General features: G+C 43.4%; 1 protein-coding gene across 4 annotated transcripts in view; it reads right to left on the bottom strand.

Moving 5' to 3' along the window:
* The window catches only part of arhgef3 (Rho guanine nucleotide exchange factor (GEF) 3), a 298,141-nt gene that overhangs the window by 152,564 nt on the left and 124,453 nt on the right, over positions 1-21,124 (bottom strand). The window contains exon 1 of one of the 4 annotated variants that reach the window (XM_069939643.1): positions 12,287-12,331. The exons of the other annotated variants lie outside the window; for them this stretch is intronic. Within the exon in view, the coding sequence (XP_069795744.1) occupies positions 12,287-12,316 (30 nt within the window). The 5' untranslated portion in view covers positions 12,317-12,331. Of the gene's footprint in view, positions 1-12,286; positions 12,332-21,124 lie in introns of those variants that run through there. 4 annotated transcript variants of the gene reach the window in all.

The following is a 21,124-nucleotide window of genomic DNA, read 5'->3' as shown; positions in this document are numbered from 1 at the left end:
AGGGGGTCAATAAATGCTGGTGGGGGGGGGGGTTAATTGAACTTTTGCAGTGGAAAGCAGGGGCATATCTACAGAAAACAGCACGTACGGCAGTGGTGACCACCCTCTCATGTTGGTGGCTGCAGTGTTGTATTTGGCTTTGGCCTTTTAATAAGTTGAGAGTGAACGGGAAGACAGACTGAGCGGAGAAGAAAGATGTATGTGTTCTTTGTATCTTTGGTAGCGCCCCCCTGTCCAGTGCTGCCACCACCCACTCAGCCAGCGCCGTCACCCTCCCCTGACGTACAAAGAATGTCACCGGGAGAATTCCAATGCCTGAGGGTCGATGAGGGATCAAGGATTCCATGATGGGGTTGATAGACTAAAATGTTTGGAGGTCCCTGGTGTAAAGCAAGTAGAGCAGGGGATTCAGAACACGGCCCTGTGGTGCTCCGAAACTGTTGGAGATTCTGGAGGTGATGTTCTTACCAATCCCAATCCACACTGATTATGGTCTGAGGTGAGGAAATCCAGGATCTAATTAAAGACTGGGATATTGAGGCCTAGGTCTTGGAGTTTTCTGATCAGTTTAGGGAATAATGGTGTGAATGCTGAATTGTAGTCAATAAAGAGCATCCTGATGTATACATCTTTGCTGTTCAGGTGTTCTGGGGCTTTGTGCAAAGCCAGTGAGATAGCATCTGCCATAAACTTGTTGCTGCAGTAAGGAAATTGGAACGGATCCACGTCGCTGCTCAGACATGAGCCGATACGCTTCAACACCAGCCTCTTAAAACATTTAATTGTTCTAGATGTGAGTGGCTCTGGTAGGTAGTCATTTAGGCAGGTTACCACACTCTCTTGAGTGTTGGTACAATTAAGACCTGTTTGATCCATCAGAGTGAGATGTTGAAAATATCCATGAAAATATTGGCCTGTTGGTCAGCACAAGTTTTCAGTTCTTGGCCAGATACTCGTCCGGACCAGATGCTTTCCTTAGATTCACTGTCCTAAAGGCTGACCACCCATCATCCTTGGATACTGACAGTAGAAGATCATCAGGGGACATGGTGGTGCACAGTGCTTCCTCCTTATTCTGGTGGTCAAATTGGGTGTAGAAGGCAAGTCAAGCTCTGGTGTCGCCTATTGGACTGGACTTGATTTTGTAGCAGGTTATGTCATTTAGCCATACTACAGCTGTGGGGAATCCTTTATTGTTTTCATTCTCGTCTGGAATTTCCGCTTCACCCAGGAGTTGGCTTTCCGTAGGTCATACCTGTTCCTTGTGTGCATTCTGTATCTCTGGACTTAAATGCCTGTGATGTAGCTCTCAGCGGGTTCTGGATTTCATTGTTCAACCAGGGCTTCTGGCAGAGGAAAACCCTGAATGATTTGGTGGGGAGGTACAAAGGCCCAGGTTTTGAAGCTTGTTGACCAATACTGAGGGTATGACAGTGTTGAGCTGTAGTTGATGAAATGTAGCCTGATGTATGTGTTGCTGTTGTCCAGGTCATCTAGAGCTGAGCAGAGACCCAGTGAGATTGCATCTGCTGTGGAGCTATTGTGGTGGTAGGTGAACTGCAGTGGGTCCAGACCTTTACTCAGGTGCAAGTTCATTCTGGCTATGACTAACCTCTCCAACCATTTCATTACAGTAGATTTGAGTGCTACAGGGTGATAGTCATTGAGGCAACTCACTCTTGATGGGCACCGCTATGCCTGATGCTCCTGATGCCATTTTGAAGCGGGTGGGAACACTCCAGCTAGTTGGTTGGCACAGATTTTCAGTACCCTGCCAGTTTCATCATCAAGACCTGACGCCTTGTGAGGGTTCACCCTCTTGAAGGATGTTCTGATGTTGGCCTCAGAGACAGACATCACAGGGTGGTCAGCTTCTGCAGAGATTTTCATTGGTACTATTGAGTTCTCGTTTTCAAAGCAAGCATAAAAGACGTTCATCAGGAAGCATCACAACCATTTATGCTGCTTGGACACGCCTTGTAAGATGTACTGGCCTGCAAGCCCCGTCGTAGCTGGCGCGTATCTGATTCTTGTTTCTAGCTTTCCTTGGAATTTCCTCCTTGTTGTTAAGTTAGCCTTCCATAGGTCGTACCTGGATTTCCTATGGAGATCTGGATCAGCGGACTTGAACCCCATTGACATTGCCCTCAGCAGGTTGCAAATCTTTTGGTTCACCCATGGCTTTTGGTTGGGGTATTCACCATATGTGCGCGTGGGCATTGTTAGAGGCTGGAAAATTTTATGACTCACTAACATTTTCCATAATCTGCAAGTACAATGGAATAATTTCCACATATTTGGATGAACGAAACTCTAACACTCAAGAAACTTAACATTATTTGGTATTCCATCAAAATGTTTCAAAATACACGAAGCAATTTATAAAGATTCCTTCATCTACACATCACAATCTCATGTCCGCTATTGCCTAGAAGTACCAGTGCAGCCGGCACGTGCAAGCATCAACTCTTGGTTTCCCATCCAGTAATACTTCATTGTAATTTGGACACATCATCTTTCCATCACTGCTGGAATTGCCAACTCACCAGAACTCTGAAGAGTATCGCATGAACAAAGAGGTTCAGGGAGGTGGCACACCACTGCAGTCTCAGACCATGTAGTGATGAGCAATAAATTCTACACCAGCCCTTCTCAACTGTTTTTATGTAGTTGGTAGGAAAGAAGTATGGAAGAAACCAACTAAACTTGACTGCTTCACTGGAAGGGGGCCCCATAAAGATACAGCATCCTAAGGTTGGCTGCTCTACATCAACTTGGTGAAAGATGCTCTTTGGGTCTACCTGAAATTTATTGGTCTTCCAGCACACAGGGATGACGGTGAAGGAGAGTGCTCACTTACGGGCATATTCGGTCTGCAGAAGTACGTGCTGAGGGATGCACTGAGGCGTGGTACAGCCAACGCGACTGTGCTGTGGGGAAGGACCACAGTCTAGAGCCCTTCCATTTCCAGGCATTGAAGGTTTAAGATCAGAGGACAACTCCGATTTACAAGAGTAATTTCAAGATTACACAGTGGTGTTAAAGGTGCTAAATAAGGAATGAATGTAACAATGTACAGTGATGGAAATATATGGATTTGACACTAAGGAAGTGAAAGGACTTGGAAAGGGGTTCTTTTACTGTGAATAAAGATTATTTTTGGAAAATAAATTCTAGCCTGGCATGGGACATTCAGAACTGTGGACGGCACCCTGCCACGACTAGTAGAGCTGCTTCCTCACAGCTCCTGCAACCTGGGTTTGATCCTGGCCTGACCTCCAGCACTGCTTCTGTGTAGTTTGCACGCTCTCTCTGGAATCAGATGAGTTTCCACGGCAGGCATGTTTCCTTCCAGATTCCAGATTTGTTGGGTTTACTGAACGTGCAGATAAGCAGTAGAATCTGGAGGAAGGAGAAGGGTCAGGTTTATGGGAGCGTTGGCAGAATTAAATGGATTATGTTAGGATTAGTATAAAAATCATCGGTGCAGGCCCTCTGGACCAAAGGTCCTGTTGCTGTGATAAACTACTTTGACTTGTGCATGAAAACAATTGTTGCTGAACTTCCAGTTTCAGTGCAGCTTTGTTGTGATAGAAAATGGTTAGTACAGTCACAGTCAGAATGAACGTGGAAAAAAAAATGAAAAAAACAGGATGGAGGTGACGGTAGTCAAATGAAGGAAATGACTGAAACCAAAACCACTGAAACACAACTTAAATTAAGCAAAAGGTTTGGCAATAATATTGTACATGGGAAAGATGGAAAATAATTAGCACTATACATTTGCCTCAGAAAGAAAAATCATTCAATTTATTATCATAGTAATAAAACAGTGTTGTATTACATGAAATTTCTTTTTGTCTGCTGCAGGACAGACAGATTCACCCCCGGCAGGAATTGACTAAGCGACTCTTACAGTCGGAGAGAGAGAGAAGCAAAAGAGAGTTCCCCCAGAGTCACCGAGTGTCCGCAGATTCGCCTCCGGCGCTTCTGCAGCCCCTGCAGCAACACAGGGTCCAATCCCAACCATTGGCGACCTGAGCTCCAGATCCGAACCTTCAGTACCCACGGCACCTCCTCGCATCCCGGTTACGATGCCTGGTCTCCAGCAGTCCTCAGCCCGGCGCAGGTTTCCTGACAGCGTCACCAGCTGCCTACAGCTTCCATGGGTTCCTCGCCTCCAGTTGCCAGCTGCAGAGCCCCTCACTGCTCCACCACCGTGGTCATCACCCCCGCGGGTCGTCTCCTCTGCTTCTCCCTCTCAGACGGTGCGTGATCTTCCCATCCTCTGGTGACCTGCTCCAGTCCTCCGCCTTCCCAGAGTCTGTAACCCCTCGTGGCTGCTGCCGATTAATGGCGTCGCCACCTTGGGTCGAGGGATTTCAACTAAAACCACCATCGGCTTCCTCATCAGGACGTTCCAAGCCCACTCAGAGCTGACAGCAGTCGACTGGGAGGCTGGACCCCACAAGAGCACTGCATCTCTGCTCCCTCGCTCCCCATGGGTCTGCTCCAGTGGCAGCACTGCCATCTTCCTTATTCGACATAATAAAAACAGAGATGCTGGAAATATGCCGCAGGTCGGGTCACATCAGTGGAAAGAGAAACAGAATAAATGTTTCAGGAGGAAGGCTCTTCATCAGAACTAGGAAGGAGAGACAAGAAGCCCATTAAGCTGTGGGGGTGGTAAGAGAGGGGTGCCACTAGGCCTTTTCACACCGCCAAATCTAGACAACCCTCCTTGGACCCGGGTAACATTCCCGGGAAGGGTGCACCTCCTGGGCCTTTCACACCACAGCCTTACTTACCTGGTAAATCAGCGACTGGGCATTTTAAGATGATGGAGTCCTGCCCCCAGCGATGACATCGCGAGTGACGTGTTACACGCTCACCAGAAGTCGAATCGCACAGTCGTAATGGCGAACGAGATGGATGTACGGATGCTGGCCCTGTAACTCTGTACCTCAATTACAAAGCAGGCAACTAGGGTAAACATAGTTATCACTGTAATGTTGCAAATACTGGAAGAACAGGACCGCATATTCGTGGACACCTACCGCACGCAGGCACTGACATCATGAAGCTTACCTGGTAAGTCATTTGTGCTTTCACACCACCAGTAGGGGATTGGCGGGTAAACTCGGCTGGGACCCCCCCCTCCCCCCTCCCCCGCACCAGGTCTCGGAGCCCGGTCATCCCTGCCCACTCCAACCTTTTCACACCAGGTCAATTGCCTGGTTAACCCACTTGTACACGACAGCGTGAAAGGGTAAAACTGGGAGACAATCCGTAAACAAGGTTATCTGACCATCGAATGAATAGAAGCCATGAGAGAATGAGGACATAGACAAAAGCATGTAAAACATAATTTTTCACTTTAATTTGGTACAGATAAAATAATTCAATCACTTCCAAAAACTGTGCTGACAATTCTACTTTGCAGAAAACATGCATTCAAGTCCTCAGGGACAGCCCTATGCTTTCTGTTCCTTTACTTCTCTAACCCATTCCCCTTCACACCCCTCTGCCTCTGCTCTCCCAAATTGTTATGCAAGCTTGCAGAACAGCCCCTCATCACACATTGGACATTTTCTACAAATAGTTTGGATGAAGGCACCCAAGATATAGTTGCTAAATTTGCTAATGGAATAACGATAGAAGGGAAGCTAAGGAAGTTAATAGGGTACGTAGACAAGTTGAGTGAGTGGGCAAGGATGTGGCAAGTGGAGAGCAGGCCCTAATTCAAATGAGAAATTGCACCTTTTGGCAGGAAAATTGTGAAAGAAGCCTTATTTAAATGGTGAGCATTGACAGAGTTCAAAGAAGTGGCTTGGCTTGGCTTCGCGGACGAAGATTTATGGAGGGGGTAAATGTCCACGTCAGCTGCAGGCTCGTTTGTGGCTGACAAGTCCGATGCGGGACAGGCAGACACGGTTGCAGCGGTTGCAGGGGAAAATTGGTTGGTTGGGGTTGGGTTTTTCCTCCTTTGCCTTTTGTCAGTGAGGTGGGCTCTGCGGTCTTCTTCAAAGGAGGTTGCTGCCCGCCAAACTGTGAGGCGCCAAGATGCACGGTTTGAGGCGATATCAGCCCACTGGCAGTGGTCAATGTGGCAGGCACCAAGAGATTTCTTTAGGCAGTCCTTGTACCTTTTCTTTGGTGCACCTCTGTCACGGTGGCCAGTGGAGAGCTCGCCATATAACACGATCTTGGGAAGGCGATGGTCCTCCATTCTGGAGACGTGACCCACCCAGCGCAGCTGGATCTTCAGCAGCGTGGACTCGATGCTGTCGACCTCTGCCATCTCGAGTACTTCGACGTTAGGGATGAAAGAGCTCCAATGAATGTTGAGGATGGAGCGGAGACAACGCTGGTGAAAGCATTCTAGGAGCCGTAGGTGATGCCGGTAGAGGACCCATGATTCGGAGCCGAACAGGAGTGTGGGTATGACAACGGCTCTGTATACGCTTATCTTTGTGAGGTTTTTCAGTTGGTTGTTTTTCCAGACTCTTTTGTGTAGTCTTCCAAAGGCGCTATTTGCCTTGGCGAGTCTGTTGTCTATCTCATTGTCGATCCTTGCATCTGATGAAATGGTGCAGCCGAGATAGGTAAACTGCTTGACCGTTTTGAGTTTTGTGTGCCCGATGGAGATGTGGGGGGGCTGGTAGTCATGGTGGGGAGCTGGCTGATGGAGGACCTCAGTTTTCTTCAGGCTGACTTCCAGGCCAAACATTTTGGCAGTTTCCGCAAAACAGGACGTCAAGCGCTGAAGAGCTGGCTCTGAATGGGCCACTAAAGCGGCATCGTCTGCAAAGAGTAGTTCACGGACAAGTTTCTCTTGTGTCTTGGTGTGAGCTTGCAGGCGCCTCAGATTGAAGAGATGTAAACAGTGTCTTCGCTGTTTAATTAACAATGGCGATCTGTATACATAATGCATAAAACCCAAGCATGTCGGCAATGCAAGTAGCAAGGAAAACTTACAGAATGTTATTGTCAAAAGCAAGGCAAATTAAACCCAAAACAAGGGAGGTAATGCTTCATTTACAAGGGTCTTTAGTAGCACCGTATCTGGAATATCTTGTATTGCTTTGGAGTCCTTATTCCTATAAGGATTTTAAAAAACTGTTGAGAAACGAATCTTGAATAAACAGGTTCCTTTCCCCTTCCCCAACCTCCACACCCCGTCCCCCACCACCATTTTGTTCATACAGTGACGAAGAGCTGAAGCCCGAAACATTGGTTATGCATTTTTATCTTTGCGCTATAAAGGACACTATTTGACCTGCTGAATTTCTCCAGCATTGTGTTTTAACTTCAATCACAGTGTCTGCAGACTTTCACGCTTTACTCTTGAATGAACAGGTTGCCTTACGATAGAAGGTTAGGTGGATTACGTTTGCATTGGCTTCTGTTGAAAATAATAAAAGGTGACTTGATCGAAACATACAACATTCTGACTAGGCATGAAAGGGCGATTGCAGAGAGGATGCTTCCACCTGTGGAAAAATCTAGAATTAGGGGACACTGTTTAATGAAACAGTTTTAATTTTCCAATCATACACGTTTATATCCCTTATAATGGCAATTCCCTGCAAATGTTCACACTCCCTCTCTTCTTTTCTCTGGAGGAGCTGTAACACTTTTTTTAGGTGGGTAATTTTTTTTATTTACAACATGGTAGAAGCCAACTCCAACCATTTCAACCTGTGCCGCCCAATTACACCCAAATAGCCTGCAGCCCCCCCCCCCCGTACAGATTGGAAGGTGGGAATAAACCTGAGCACCTGGAGGAAGCCCATGCAGACACGGGGAGAATGTACAAACTCCTTAAGACAGTGCCGAATTCGGACCTGGGGCACTGGTGCACTCACCACTATGCAAACAGTGCCACCAAGGTGAACAAGCTCCCAGAGCCGTTTTGTTAGGCAGTAGCATCATGGTCTTCAGGGGAGCAGATGGATTTCCTGTTAAACTTCTATAACTCAGTGCTGAAGACATTCAGCCACGAACGAACCATCTGGGAGGAGGAAGGTACACAGGGGACCTCAGAAAAGTGACAATTATGGCTATCTTCAATTAATCATTTTCAGACAATATAGAATGAGGCTATTTGACCTACCATCTCTTTGTCAGATTGGTACAATGCCTTCAATCTCATCCTTCTTCCATCCCCATATCCTATTTTTTCTCCAATGCCCATTAACTCCACTGATTCTCCTACCACTCACCTACTAGAGAAACCATTTAGAATCAGAATTTATTGTTACAAACATATCACAAAATTTATTGTTTTACAGTAGCATCCAAGTGCAGACATTTCGATAAACCACATTTCAAAATAAATAAAGCAGTGCAATAAAAAGAAAAAGACAAAGTGAGGTTCATTGTTAGTTCAGAAATCTGATGGCAGAGGGGAAGAAACTGTCCTTGTGCCGCTGAGTGCTAGTCCTCAGGCTCCTGTACCTCTTTCCTGATGATAGCAGAGTGAAGAGGGCGTGACCTGGGTAGTGGGTGTCCTCGAGGATAGAGGCTGCTTTCTTAAGACACCACCTCTTGTAGATGCCTCCATGCAGTGGACTAATGCCCATAATGGTGCTGGATGTGTTCACAACCCTCTGTAGCCTTTTCCTGTCTTGAGTGTTGGCAGCTCAGTCTGGTCAGTATGGTCTCCATGGTACACCTGTAGAAATTTTTGAGAGTCTTTGGTGGCAGACAAAATCTCATTGAACTCCAAAGTCCTCCCAAAGTATAGCCATTGGCATATCTTCTTCATGACTGCACTGGCATGGAGGTTCCAGGATAGATTCTCAGAGATGTTGACATCCACAAATTTGAGGTTATTGACCCTCTCCCAAGGTTGATGCCAAGGGGGGGATTCACGGGCATGGCCCCTCCTTGCAAGGTACTGTACCCACGTGCTTGTGCGGCATGGCTCCCCCACCCTTGCAAGGTGCTGTGCCCCCATACGTTCGCGGCCATTGCAAGCTGTCAGACCCTCCCCCACTCGTGTCACTAGCGTGCGTCAAGCATCACTAGCGTCCAGCTTGACGCACACTAGTGACTCTCCATGCAATAAAAGCTGAGCTTTCGGCTGCTACATCAGAGGGATGGAGGAGGTATATGACCGCCCGCCAGGTAGGCCACCAACCCCTCCCCTCCCCCCCACCGCTCACCGGGTCAATGAGAGACAGACTGGTGGGGTCAAAATCAGGCCAGTATACTGTGGCAGTTTGCAAGAGTAGTCCATGGCATGTCAAATCTTCTCAGATTCTTTAAAAAGTAGAGTTGCACGTGTGCAGTCTTGATGCCTTCACAACTTCCTGCATGTCCCAAGTTAGTGCCATGCACATTAGGAGATCACTTCCTTGAGGTTTTGCCATAAATTAGCATGTCATAGAGTCATTGAGAGGTGGGCCCTTTGCCCACCGAGAGCACGTTAACCCTCAAGCGCCACTCACACTAATCCGCTAATCATTCCTATTTTCACTCCCATCAATTCTCCCCCAATTCCACCACTCACACAGTTTAACCTACCAAACTGCATGTCTTGGGAGCATCCAGAGGAAACCCATATAGTCATGGAGGAACATGCAAACTCCGCATGCACAGTACTGGCAGTCCCTTGACCGGCTGTGCCACTGTTCCAAATTTGAACACACAGAGTTATTCCCCAGTTGGCCTTCTCCTTTTCTTCATTCCCTGCACAGGTGGGCCTTTCTATTGGCGCTTCAACTGCGTTCTAGGTCAGCCGAAGTTCCAAAATGCCTGGCCGAGCCGAGACTAGCATCAATGCTCTTCTCCTTGAAGAGATGCAAGCTAACTTCACCTAGTGCTAGCCAGTCCTGAATGTGAATCTTTGGCTGAGTCAAAAAGCCACTGAACATGCAGTTAGCGGTGGCTGGATGCTGAAATCAATATAATGAGAAGACGACATGGATCACTTGTCAAAGGACACGAAGATGTACTCCCATTTGCAGCAGTTCTCAATTCTGCATCCAGAAGGTTTAAGAGCATTAATCAGTGCATTTAAAAAAAATCTAACTCAGTTTAATGCCAAAACACTAAATCAATAGATACACAAAGCTCTAGCAAAATCCAAACACATCAGAAATAAAACTAAGGTGCACAAATTAATGATCATTATATTGATTTTAGCATTAAGCTTGCCTTAACCACATGTTCAGTGGCTTTTTGATTCTGCAACAGATCCACTTAAAGGATTGGTTGCCACGAGGAGAGCATAATACATAAAACTCACAACCTGTAATTTTTGCAGGAATAGTGATAAAAGAATGAGACAATTGTATCCTAGAGTGGTGGCTTTTAACTTTCTGATCTTTGTATTCAAAGTACAGCATTTTCCCATGGTCAGACTATTATTGCAGATTAAATGCTCAGATGCTACTAGGTCTCCAGTTCTCGTACTGGGATAAAAACAACAAGCCTACCACACATTCAGCTTGAATATAAACACAAAGCACAACAGGGCAGAAGGGATTGTCCTTCAGTAAGTTCTATTCTCATCTCTGTGGTTGCAGCAAATGTAAAGCATTTGAGAACGACTAACACCCTAACATTGACCTCAACTTCAGCTGCTGTTAAGCCAATCTTAAACAATGTTCTGGAGTGAAGAACACAAAAGCGCTGGAGAAACTCAACCACAGTGTACACAGAAAATAAAAGACAGCTGACATGTTGGGTCTGAGTAGGAGTGCCCCAAACCAGGAGGTTGCCTGCATATAAAGGTGGGGGTGGGTGGAGAGAAGGAAGGGGAGGGGAGAAACACAGCCCAACAGGTGAGAGGTATTAGACAGATACAGGTGGGAGGGCAGAAGAGAGAGAAACTGAGAAGTGATAGAAAAGAGGTCAGAAAGATAACTCTTAAGGAAAGGGAAGCTGATAGGGAGCTGGAGGAAGGGAGGGAAAGAGGGGGGAAGACAATACTGATGCCGTCTGGTTGGATACTGCTGAAACAATAACCAACGAGTTATTCCTTCAATTTGCAGGTAGTTTTGATTTGGCTATGGACAGACATGTCAGTGTGGCAATATATCTGGAATTAGAGTGGTTGGCCACAGGGAGGTCCTTGCTGTTGCAGCAGATGGGGCAAAGCTGCTCAATGAATCGATTTTCCAGTCTCCCCAATGTAGAGGAAGCCACATTGGATGTACCAGATGCAGTAGATGACCCCTGCAGATTCACATGCGATGTGCTGCTTCACGGAAGGACGGTTTGGGGCCCTGAATACTGCGGTCCCCGTGGAAAGCAGAGAGGGGAGGGGAAGATGTGCCTGGTGATGCAATCCCATTGTAAGTGGTGGAACTTGTGGAGAATAATGCACTGGATGCGGAGGCTGGTAGGCAAGGATGAGGGGATCCCAGTGCTTGTTGTGTCTGGGAGGTGGGAGGAGGGTAAGGACCAGGGTGGATGTGCGGGAAATAGAAGAGGTGTGGGTAAAGGCTGAGTGAATGGCAGTGGAGGGAAAGCCACATTTTCTGAAAAAGGAGACATCTCAGATATTCAATAATATTCATATCTTCATTTCTCCGATCACTACTGTCATCAGTATTCTCATATTGTTTTGCAGCTGAGAAAGAAAACCGTTAACAGGACATATTCTGTAAAACAATACGAGAATACTACATTTACAAAAAAATCCCAGAGACGCAGGGTTTATGAAAAATGTTAAACTGCAATATACACACTAGACAGAAACCTGAGTAATCTTAATCCTCAGAATTAAACCACAGAAGGCACTGCAATATGCAAAAGATTTTAGAGTTCCTGTTTTCAGCCAACCCAATATAAACAGCGACTCTATGCCTTATCCCTGATGAGTGTTCTAACTTATTTTAGAGTTTATTGTCACCATTTCCTCCATTTGTTATGTTCTTTCCCAGAATAGGTTGCTTGTAAACCTGTTAAAGACATAATTTTACACAGTGGCCTTACTCAACTTCGAGAACATCCAAACGAGAGGGTGTAAACAGCAGAGTGCTGGAGCCTTATAATGTATTTCTAACATTAATTAGTATGGCAACTTCAGAAATTTTTTGCAGGATGATTAACAATACTTTCACTAATCAAAGCCTGAAGATCCAGGGTAAGTTAGCAAGCCCGTCGTTTTTACATGATGGATGTAAAATATAAATGTTTTGCAAAATAGTTGTTCTGGGGTTAAAATTGCAATTTACATTTTATTATTCCACCTGCAGAATTAACTTATGAACCAATTGCATCTCCGGCTATCCAATAGGAAATATCATGAAAACCACTTTGTTCTTCTTACCTGATACATAAAGAAGCAACACCACACCATGAGGAACTTGTGAGTGTTTTCAGAAGCGAAGGAGTCTGAAAATTGTTTGAGGTTAAGCTTGGATCCCACCAAGAAGTCAAATTGCCCCCCACTTTTTCTTTAGCTGCAGTCCTCCCAAGGCAGCCGGAACAACAGGAAGTGAGACAGGAGCCTATCACATCTATGGTTATCTATATCTATACAGACTCAGTGCTGATAGACTGCAGAAGTCAGTAATGCAATTTCTGTGGTCTGCCAGGTGCACTTTAATTGTGTAAATCTATTGCTGTAGAGAATATATTGAACATCTTTCTTTGAACATGCTGCATCTTTTGCTTTGGTGAAATAGAGAAGGCTATGAAACAACTTGTTAATGTTGAAAGCCCTTTACCCTTAATTCTGGTTGGAAGAGGGAGAGTGATTGGAGCCCTATGAAAGAGATAAATATTCTTGAAACAAATGAACAAATTTATTTTACAAGATATTTAAAACAGTATTGATATTGCAACTTCACACAGTCAGTACATCAATTCTCATTTAAGGGACTGAGTCCTGGATCAATGGCAAATCAATGGCCTCTGGGGAAGGTCACGTATTGGGTCCACATTTGCCCACAAAACAAATTAAGCAATTTAGTATTAATTTGAGATTGGAAGTTTCTTTCAAATGATCCTTCCAAAATTTAGTGGTGTTTTTATACAGTCATTAAAAAAAAAGTGGCATAGTACAGACTCGTATCAGTTTTTGAATTCAAGTTTGTATCTTGCTATAGTTTTGAATGAAGCATTAATTAAAAACAAATCATTAAAAAATAATGAATTTGAATCTGCTTACAAAATGGGGATTTTTTGTCGTGAAAGAATGAAAGACTGCTTAAATTGCCATGCCTTGGGTGCAAATAAATTGCATCAGGACAAAGCTTTTCAACAAGCATAAGATGAAAAAGATGTTTTAAGCATAAATAATGGTTCTAAAATATTGCTATTTTTTCAAACATGTATGCATGTATTCCTATTGTCATTATATTTAGATTCACATATAATGGTGTAAATCCTATATTTAATATATGGGAAAATGAATCATATTATATTTTTATTCAAGGTCATCAGTGGAAATAGATGCTTAAAAAAGTTGCACTCTGACTGTTGCTGGTCTGAATAGTTTATCACATGACCTCCTACCCTATCCTTATCCTTCTGTTTGAGGTCATACAAAACCAATAATTCACATGGAGCAGCACTTTCCTACATCAAGCAGCTTGTGAAGTGATTTCATTACACAAATTGGTAATTCATGGCTTCCAGTCAAACATTCTTCTGTGTCTTTAAAATCCTCTCTGATATTTATATAATTTATAAAGGCCTCGAGAGAAAATGAAACAAAAATAATTATCTATTTTAGTTTTTCTACATTTCGGCACCAGGAATTTTTGCAGTATGACACTAAGATATAATCTTTGAATCCTGGATTTCCTTGCACAATTCTGGCTGCCGACGTCGGGAAACCTTTGCCATGTTTTTGTAATCCCCTCTATCCTGGGAGATGAACAGAGAATATATTGTTCCTAAACAGCACATGGATTGTAATTGCACCACACAAGAAAACATTGCCTTGATTCAAGTAAATAAAATTCTACTTAGAAATAACTCTTCAATCAAGACAGCCGCCGATAAAATGAGGTGCTCAGATGGCAATTATAATTGCCAAAACCAAAGAACTGCTTCAATGTGAAAGAAATCAGAACTATCCCTGTTCCTTCTAAAATGCTCTCTGCCCTTCCACATCTTCTTTGGCTTGGCTTTGCGGACGAAGATTTATGGAGAGGTAATGTCCACGTCAGCTGCAGGCTCGTTTGTGCCTGACAAGTCCGATGCGGGACAGGCAGACACGGTTGCAGCGGTTGCAAGGGAAAATTGGTTGGTTGGGGTTGGGTGTTGGGTTTTTCCTCCTTTGCCTTTTGTCAGTGAGGTGGGCTCTGCGGTCTTCTTCAAAGGAGGTTGCTGCCCGCCGAACTGTGAGGCGCCAAGATGCACGGTTTGAGGCGATATCAGCCCACTGGCGGTGGTCAATGTGGCAGGTGCCAAGAGCTTTCTTTAGGCAGTCCTTGTCCCTCTTCTTTGGTGCACCTCTGTCACGGTGGCCAGTGCAGAACTCGTCATATAACACGATCTTGGGAAGGCGATGGTCCTCCATTCTAGAGACGTGACCCACCCAGCGCAGTTGGATCTTCAGCAGCGTGGATTCGATGCTGTTGGCCTCTGCCATCTCGAATACTTCGATGTTGGAGATGAAGTCGCTCCAATGGATGTTGAGGATGGAGCGGAGACAACGCTGGTGGAAGCGTTCTAGGAGCCGTATATTCTATATTTTTATTTCAGGTCTGAAATTTGCCGTTTAAAGACTTGCCAGAAATCCTTTTGCTGCATCTATTCTACTCACAACATCCTGGATTATGTATAGGGGGTGGACTATTTTGTTGTGGGGAGAGGTTTAGAACTACACTAATCCCATTGTGCTTGAATTTCCTTCCATTATCTTCTGTGCTGCATTACTCCTGGGAAATGCCTATTCAATGTTAGAAAGCTATTGAGGAACTTCAGTGGAATAAACATACATTCTGATATTACAGTGGAAAACACAGGCAAAATTCAGCTCAACACATCCTCAGAGCAGGAGGCAATCTTCAATAACTGGGCAGAAGAGTGACACTAAATTATTTGTTGTACAAGGAGGCAGATAGGATACTGACACAATTCATCAAAATCTTCATGTTGATCCAATAAAAATTCAGCCCCCCCCCCAAGAAACAGAAATCAGGGTTGTGAGAACTGGGGAGGGAAGTGAAGTCGAAGCCAAATTTCATATTATCAATAACTCTGCAGAATTTTAATTTAAACATACGTACAGCACAGTAAAAGGTTCTTTTGGCCCATGAGCCTGTGTCACCCAATTGAACAGTGGGAGGGAACCAGAGCACCCAGAGGAAACCCACACAGACACGGGGAGAATGTACAAACTCTGCGCAGGCAGTCCTTGATCCAAAACCCGATCTCTGGGGCTGTAAGAACATGGTGCTAACTGCTAGACTAACCGTGCTGCCCTATGGTACAGCAGGTTCAAGAACTGCTCTAACCCACTCAATCATCAATATCTCATGGTTTTTTTAAAAATGATGTCCCAAGTTGAAAACTTCAATTTGTCTGATGAACTCAGCCACTGAAACATTCAATTAGGACATTATTTAAAAATTGTGCAATTTAATAATTTTTTTTCTTTGGCTTGGCTTCGCGGACGAAGATTTATGGAGGGGGTAAAAAGTCCACGTCAGCTGCAGGCTCGTTTGTGGCTGACAAGTCCGATGCGGGACAGGCAGACACGATTGCAGCGGTTGCAGGGAAAAATTGGTTGGTTGGGGTTGGGTTTTTCCTCCTTTGCCTTTTGTCAGTGAGGTGGGCTCTGCGGTCTTCTTCAAAGGAGGTTGCTGCCCGCCAAACTGTGAGGCGCCAAGATGCACGGTTTGAGGCGTTATCAGCCCACTGGCGGTAATAATTAGAATCATCAAATTAATTCCTAAACCTAAAGCAGAGATTTTTTTTTAGCACCGCAACACCAGTAAAGAGGAAATGGCACAAACAACTGCATTCTCCATATAAAATCAATATTTTTCTAAATGCCAGAAATTCACAGTTGTGGTGCAACAGAGGTAAATCATTCGATTATTTTGAATGCAAGTACAGATAACAAATCCTTTTAGAGTGTAAGTTTATGAATAGATTGCAAGAAGCAGTCATTCGAGTGTCGTGTTCCAGAATCTTCTCCCTCCATTCTTAATTTCATCACTTCCTCCTGCTGTGGCTTTCCCCTTCCTGTCAGTAGCAGTTGCACTAAAGCCAATCCCCTCAACCACTCTTTGGGGGTGGCAAACTCCATATTTTAGCAATTCTCAGGGTAAAGGAGGGATGGTAATGAGGTATTCAGAGAGAGGTGGCCAGCAATCGGGAACAAACCGGGAGTTCGAATCCCGCACTGTCTGTAAGGAGATTTTACGTTCTCCCCGTGTCTGCATGGGTTTTCTCCAGGGGCTCCGGTTTCCTCCCACTGTTCAAAGCGTATCAGGGGTGGAGGTTAATTGGGTGTAAATTGGGCGGCACAGACTCGTGGGCCGAAATGGCCTGTTGCTGCGCTGTATGTTTAAATTTTAAAAATTAAATTAAATGTAACAATGTACATTGATGGGAACATTTAGATATGTTTGACATTATGGGTGTGAAAAGTCTTTGAACGGTTTTCTTTTTGGCAAATAATTCATTGTGAATAAAGTCTATTTTATTTTGGAAAAAAATTCCTGAATTTAAGAAGCTTGTGTTAATGATAATAACACAGTGGTTTAAATATTCTGTAATCTTCAGGTCTAGCCTTTTATCAAATTGATGCCATTTCTGTACTGACACTCATTTTACATGATTCAAGGCCAGCAGGTCTCTGAGAATCCACGCTTATGCTTTTATATTTTATCCCAATAGTACAAGACTCCACACCACAATTCTGCCACCAAGAAAAGTTGTGTAGCATTCAGCAATGCAAATACCTAGAACTCGGTATAACTGATGACTTTACCAAATCCCTACTAAATCGGTGCATGGAAGGAAATAGTACGGAATCAAGCTAAACACCTGCACATCAAGGATGTGCACTCCGCCCCTTGCTATACTCCCTCTACACCCACGATTCTGCAGATAAATACATTTCCAATTCCATCTTCAAATTTACTGACCACACAATAGTAAGTCAGGTATTAAATAATGAGAAGATGGAAAGCAGAAAATGGTTGGAAGTCATGATAACCTCTATCCTAACATCAATAAGACAAAGGAAATGATCACTGACTTCAGAAGAAGGGGAAGATCTAAAACTACCATCCATATTAATGGCGTTGAAGTGAAAAGAATAGATACCTTCAAGTTCTTAGGAATAAATATCCCCAATGACCTGATGCAGGACACATATTTTGACACAACAGTTGAGAAAACACAACACCACCTCTACTTTCTTAGAAGACTAAGTCAGCATGTCTCCCTGGCCCTCAACAACTTATTCAGGAGTACAGTCGAGAGGAGACTTGCTGGATGTGTCCCCACGTAGCATGGGAGCTGCTCTGTTTTAGATCGGAAGCTACAGAAGGTAGTGAATGCGGCTCAGAAAATTATGCAAATTTTCTTCCGTTCTATAGACTCCATCTACGTACGTCTCCCTCCATCTCAGCCAACATGTTGAAGGGTCCATCACACTCCAGACACACTCTCTTCTCCCTCTGGGGATGAGGCTTAGAAGTATGAAAGCACACACTAACAGGCTAAAAGACAATTTCTCCCCTGCAGCCATCAAGCTTCTGATTGAACCCCATAATAATGTATTGAGTTGCCCTTGCTTGATGTTAATTGCAATCCTACACCCTGTAACTGCTCTTTACACACCTGTATGAATTAATTTATTTAAATTTAGAGGCACAGAATGGTTACAGGCCCTTCTGGTCCACAAGCCTGCACCACCCAAATATACCCTTGTGATCACTGCTCTCTCTAAGCTGTGCGCGTTACCTAAAATAATATAGTAATTAATAATTATATTTATTGAAAATAATCTCTTAGCTAAATGTTTCTGTTAACCAGTCAGTTTTTCAAATACCACATTTGCACATCCCTTGAAACAATTTCATGTTTACATTTGCACAAGCATTCAGTGAACACGTACTTTAGTCACAGGAAAAAAAAATTAGCACAACCTAAGATTTTTGCACACACTGACTACTAAAAATGAGAGGAAACATTGCTTGTGACCAATTAACCTACTAGTCCCAACCATCTTTGGAATATGGGAGGAAACCAGAGCATCCAGAGGAAACTCACACAGACACGGGGAGAACACATAATCTGCTTAAAGAGAGTGAGGGATTCAAACCCAGGTTGCTAGCACTGTAATAACATTTTGCTGAACACTACACTAACCATAGCTAGAATGGCAGCAATAGCCTGTTAATCTGCTCGCAGAAGGACCCTTCTCAGTGTATTTTGTGGCAAATAATCTTAAACTAAAACAAAGATTAATGGTTAGGGTAAGAATAATGAACCTTGATGTGCTTCATTTGAAGCAACTTTATTAAATATTTGGCTGAATGTGCAAATCAAATTTCTACTATTTCGACCCCAAAACCCAGCAGCAATAGATATTCACCACAACAAATGGTTACTTAAACAAAAGTTGTTTTTAATGATCTTTAAACATGAAAACAGAATCAAACTTTAACTTATCTCTATTTTTAACTTACTTAACTTAACCCCCCTTCTAATTCTAAGCGCATGTGTATATAATGTGTGTGTAAATTTAAGGAAGTTGTTTGGTTCACAGTCCAATCTCACTTCTCATTCTTCCAAGTTCACTGGTTGCAGGCAACTCTTATACTGTGCACAGAATTTAACATGTATGCAGTTCACCAGGTTTTGGTGCTCAAAAGGTAAATGGTTACTGCTCAGGAAGATTCTTGTCGGTTTACAGAGAGAGATTTGTTGTTCCAGGACATCCACAACTGAGGTACCACCATTAATCACCTCAATGTCTTGCTGATGAAACTTGGCCAGTCAGGGTTCTCCAGATGATAACCTCTTTCTTTCAGGCTAACACAGAGTTTCTTTTTGTTCCACTTATTCCCAGAGAAACACTAGACAGCTAGCCGTATAGCCATCTTGCACGCTGGAGCTTTTGTTTCAGTTCCAACAAGTTTCTCCTGGCTTGTTTCAGCTTTCTGTGTCACACACAGTCAAAGACTCCTTTCTGTCTCTCTCTCTGAGACTCTCAGACTCTGACTGCCAGGAAGCATGTGCCCTTCTCTCTCTCACCTGCAAAACCCCTCAACGACCTCTGAGCAATCTTGTCAAAAGCCTTGCAGAGAAAAAAATGTATCAGTAGACAGCCTGTCTGCTTTCTGTGGCTTCAAAGACAATAGTCCATTCATTCATGATGTCAATTCAATTAGCACCCACTTGTGAAATCCATAGGCATTCTGCACAGTTTCTGCAAAGAACTGTGGATATGAAATCTCCAGTATTTCGAATAAGATCTACTTTAAAGTGTGTCCATATATGTCACCTACCCTACTTTTCCCAATTCATCTCCCAAAAACATCTCCACTACACTACTAATTAATATCAGTCTTGGAAAGAAAGAGAAAGATTAAGATAATTTGAAAAAGGAAACATGGCCTTGATTCTGCAGGCCATCTGACTCACACTATTTCTGACTGCACTGCCTCAAATCTACTGGAAGCCTGGCTCAGACCCCAGGTCCTAACTCCATAATTGAAGGTTTGTGAACCTGTTCAAAAAAAATCTAAATTAATTTCAAAATGTATACACTCTCTCTATTAAATCAAAGAAAGATCTATATTTAATCTTTGTTTAACTTGCCATTAATTTTCTAAACCAAATGGTTTGTGGGAAGTTGTATAGGTGGGCTTCAAGAGTACTGCACTGGCATAGCATGCGTTCCACAGCTAGTAACATATGAGTGCAAGGCTGCACTCGAGCACAAATGGATGATTGGACTATTATCAAGTGTATCTGCTGGAGATTCAGTTGATCTTGACACAAGATCTGGCCGTTAAAAAAAACAACTTGGTGTGAGCACAAGGCAAAGTCTTTTAAGTCACTTTCCAGATAACAGAAGGTTTTTATTAGTTTGCTTAAAAATGATGTGATGCAAATTGCATCAAAAGACATTTTTTTGGTTTGTAAGTGAGACATTTAAAAAAGGATGCACATCCTACTTGTGTTTTTTTTATTGTCCCTTCAAGACTGGCCTATTAATTTAGCTGCTTTCAAAGAGAAAAATAGACAATGCATTTGCCATTTCCTTCAATCAGTTTTAGAGAATACTCATCAGTTTGTTGGTTGGATGTGCCATGTTTTTAACCTTTCAAATATCTTCTCCAAATGGCTAAATCAACACAGAAAAACAAATAAAAGTTCTAACTTTATTAGAAATCAACAACAATTAAAAGGCGGATATAATCCTATTTTTAATTCAAATATGTGGAAGTGCTGTCCTTTATTTTCCACTGAACACTTTTCATGATAACACAGAGGCCTGCTGCAATAGTTGCCATTAATAGCCAAAATGTACATCTTGGAAATTAATTTGCAAGAAATGAATTCTAAATTCAGGAAGAGAATAACTCATTAAAACAGCCATAGCAAGCACTCATTTTACTCAAATGATGTACACAGTTTTAAAAATATTTTATGGAAAGCAGGAAAATGTTTCAACAATTAATACACATTTGATATTGAGGAGGTACATTTTGGGAGGAATAATTTGTTATTCCCAAAAAAAATCTGCTAGGGATCTTATAGTTACTAACTATCCAGTGAATTTGGATGAATGCCCAAGCACACAAGAGCAGAGGACAGAATTAGACACCACTCGTGTATTTTTATACTTGACACAAATTCAAGTTCAGTGATTACTGAATGTTGGCCACTTCAGTTGGACACATAGAGCAAATCTTACTCTCACACACCGCAATGCTTTTTTGAAGAGAATGCAAGGGAAACGAGTCACGCTTGATTCTCAATATTTTGTTGGGATGAAATTGCTGTTTAAAATGAACCTCAGTTCATTTCATCTTCCCTTCTGTGATCCCTTCCACTTTGGGGCACTGCAATAAAAAACGGTCTCATTGAATGATCAAGGCACACTGCATGGATCCGGGCACCAGGCACCAATGACTGAGAGCAAAACCTCACTTTTTATCATGATGGCGCTGTTTAGGGTGTT

The sequence above is a fragment of the Narcine bancroftii genome, chromosome 5, assembly GCF_036971445.1.
Source record: "Narcine bancroftii isolate sNarBan1 chromosome 5, sNarBan1.hap1, whole genome shotgun sequence".
Classification (NCBI taxonomy): Eukaryota; Metazoa; Chordata; class Chondrichthyes; order Torpediniformes; family Narcinidae; genus Narcine; species Narcine bancroftii.
This window is presented reverse-complemented; position numbering and strand designations above follow the sequence as displayed.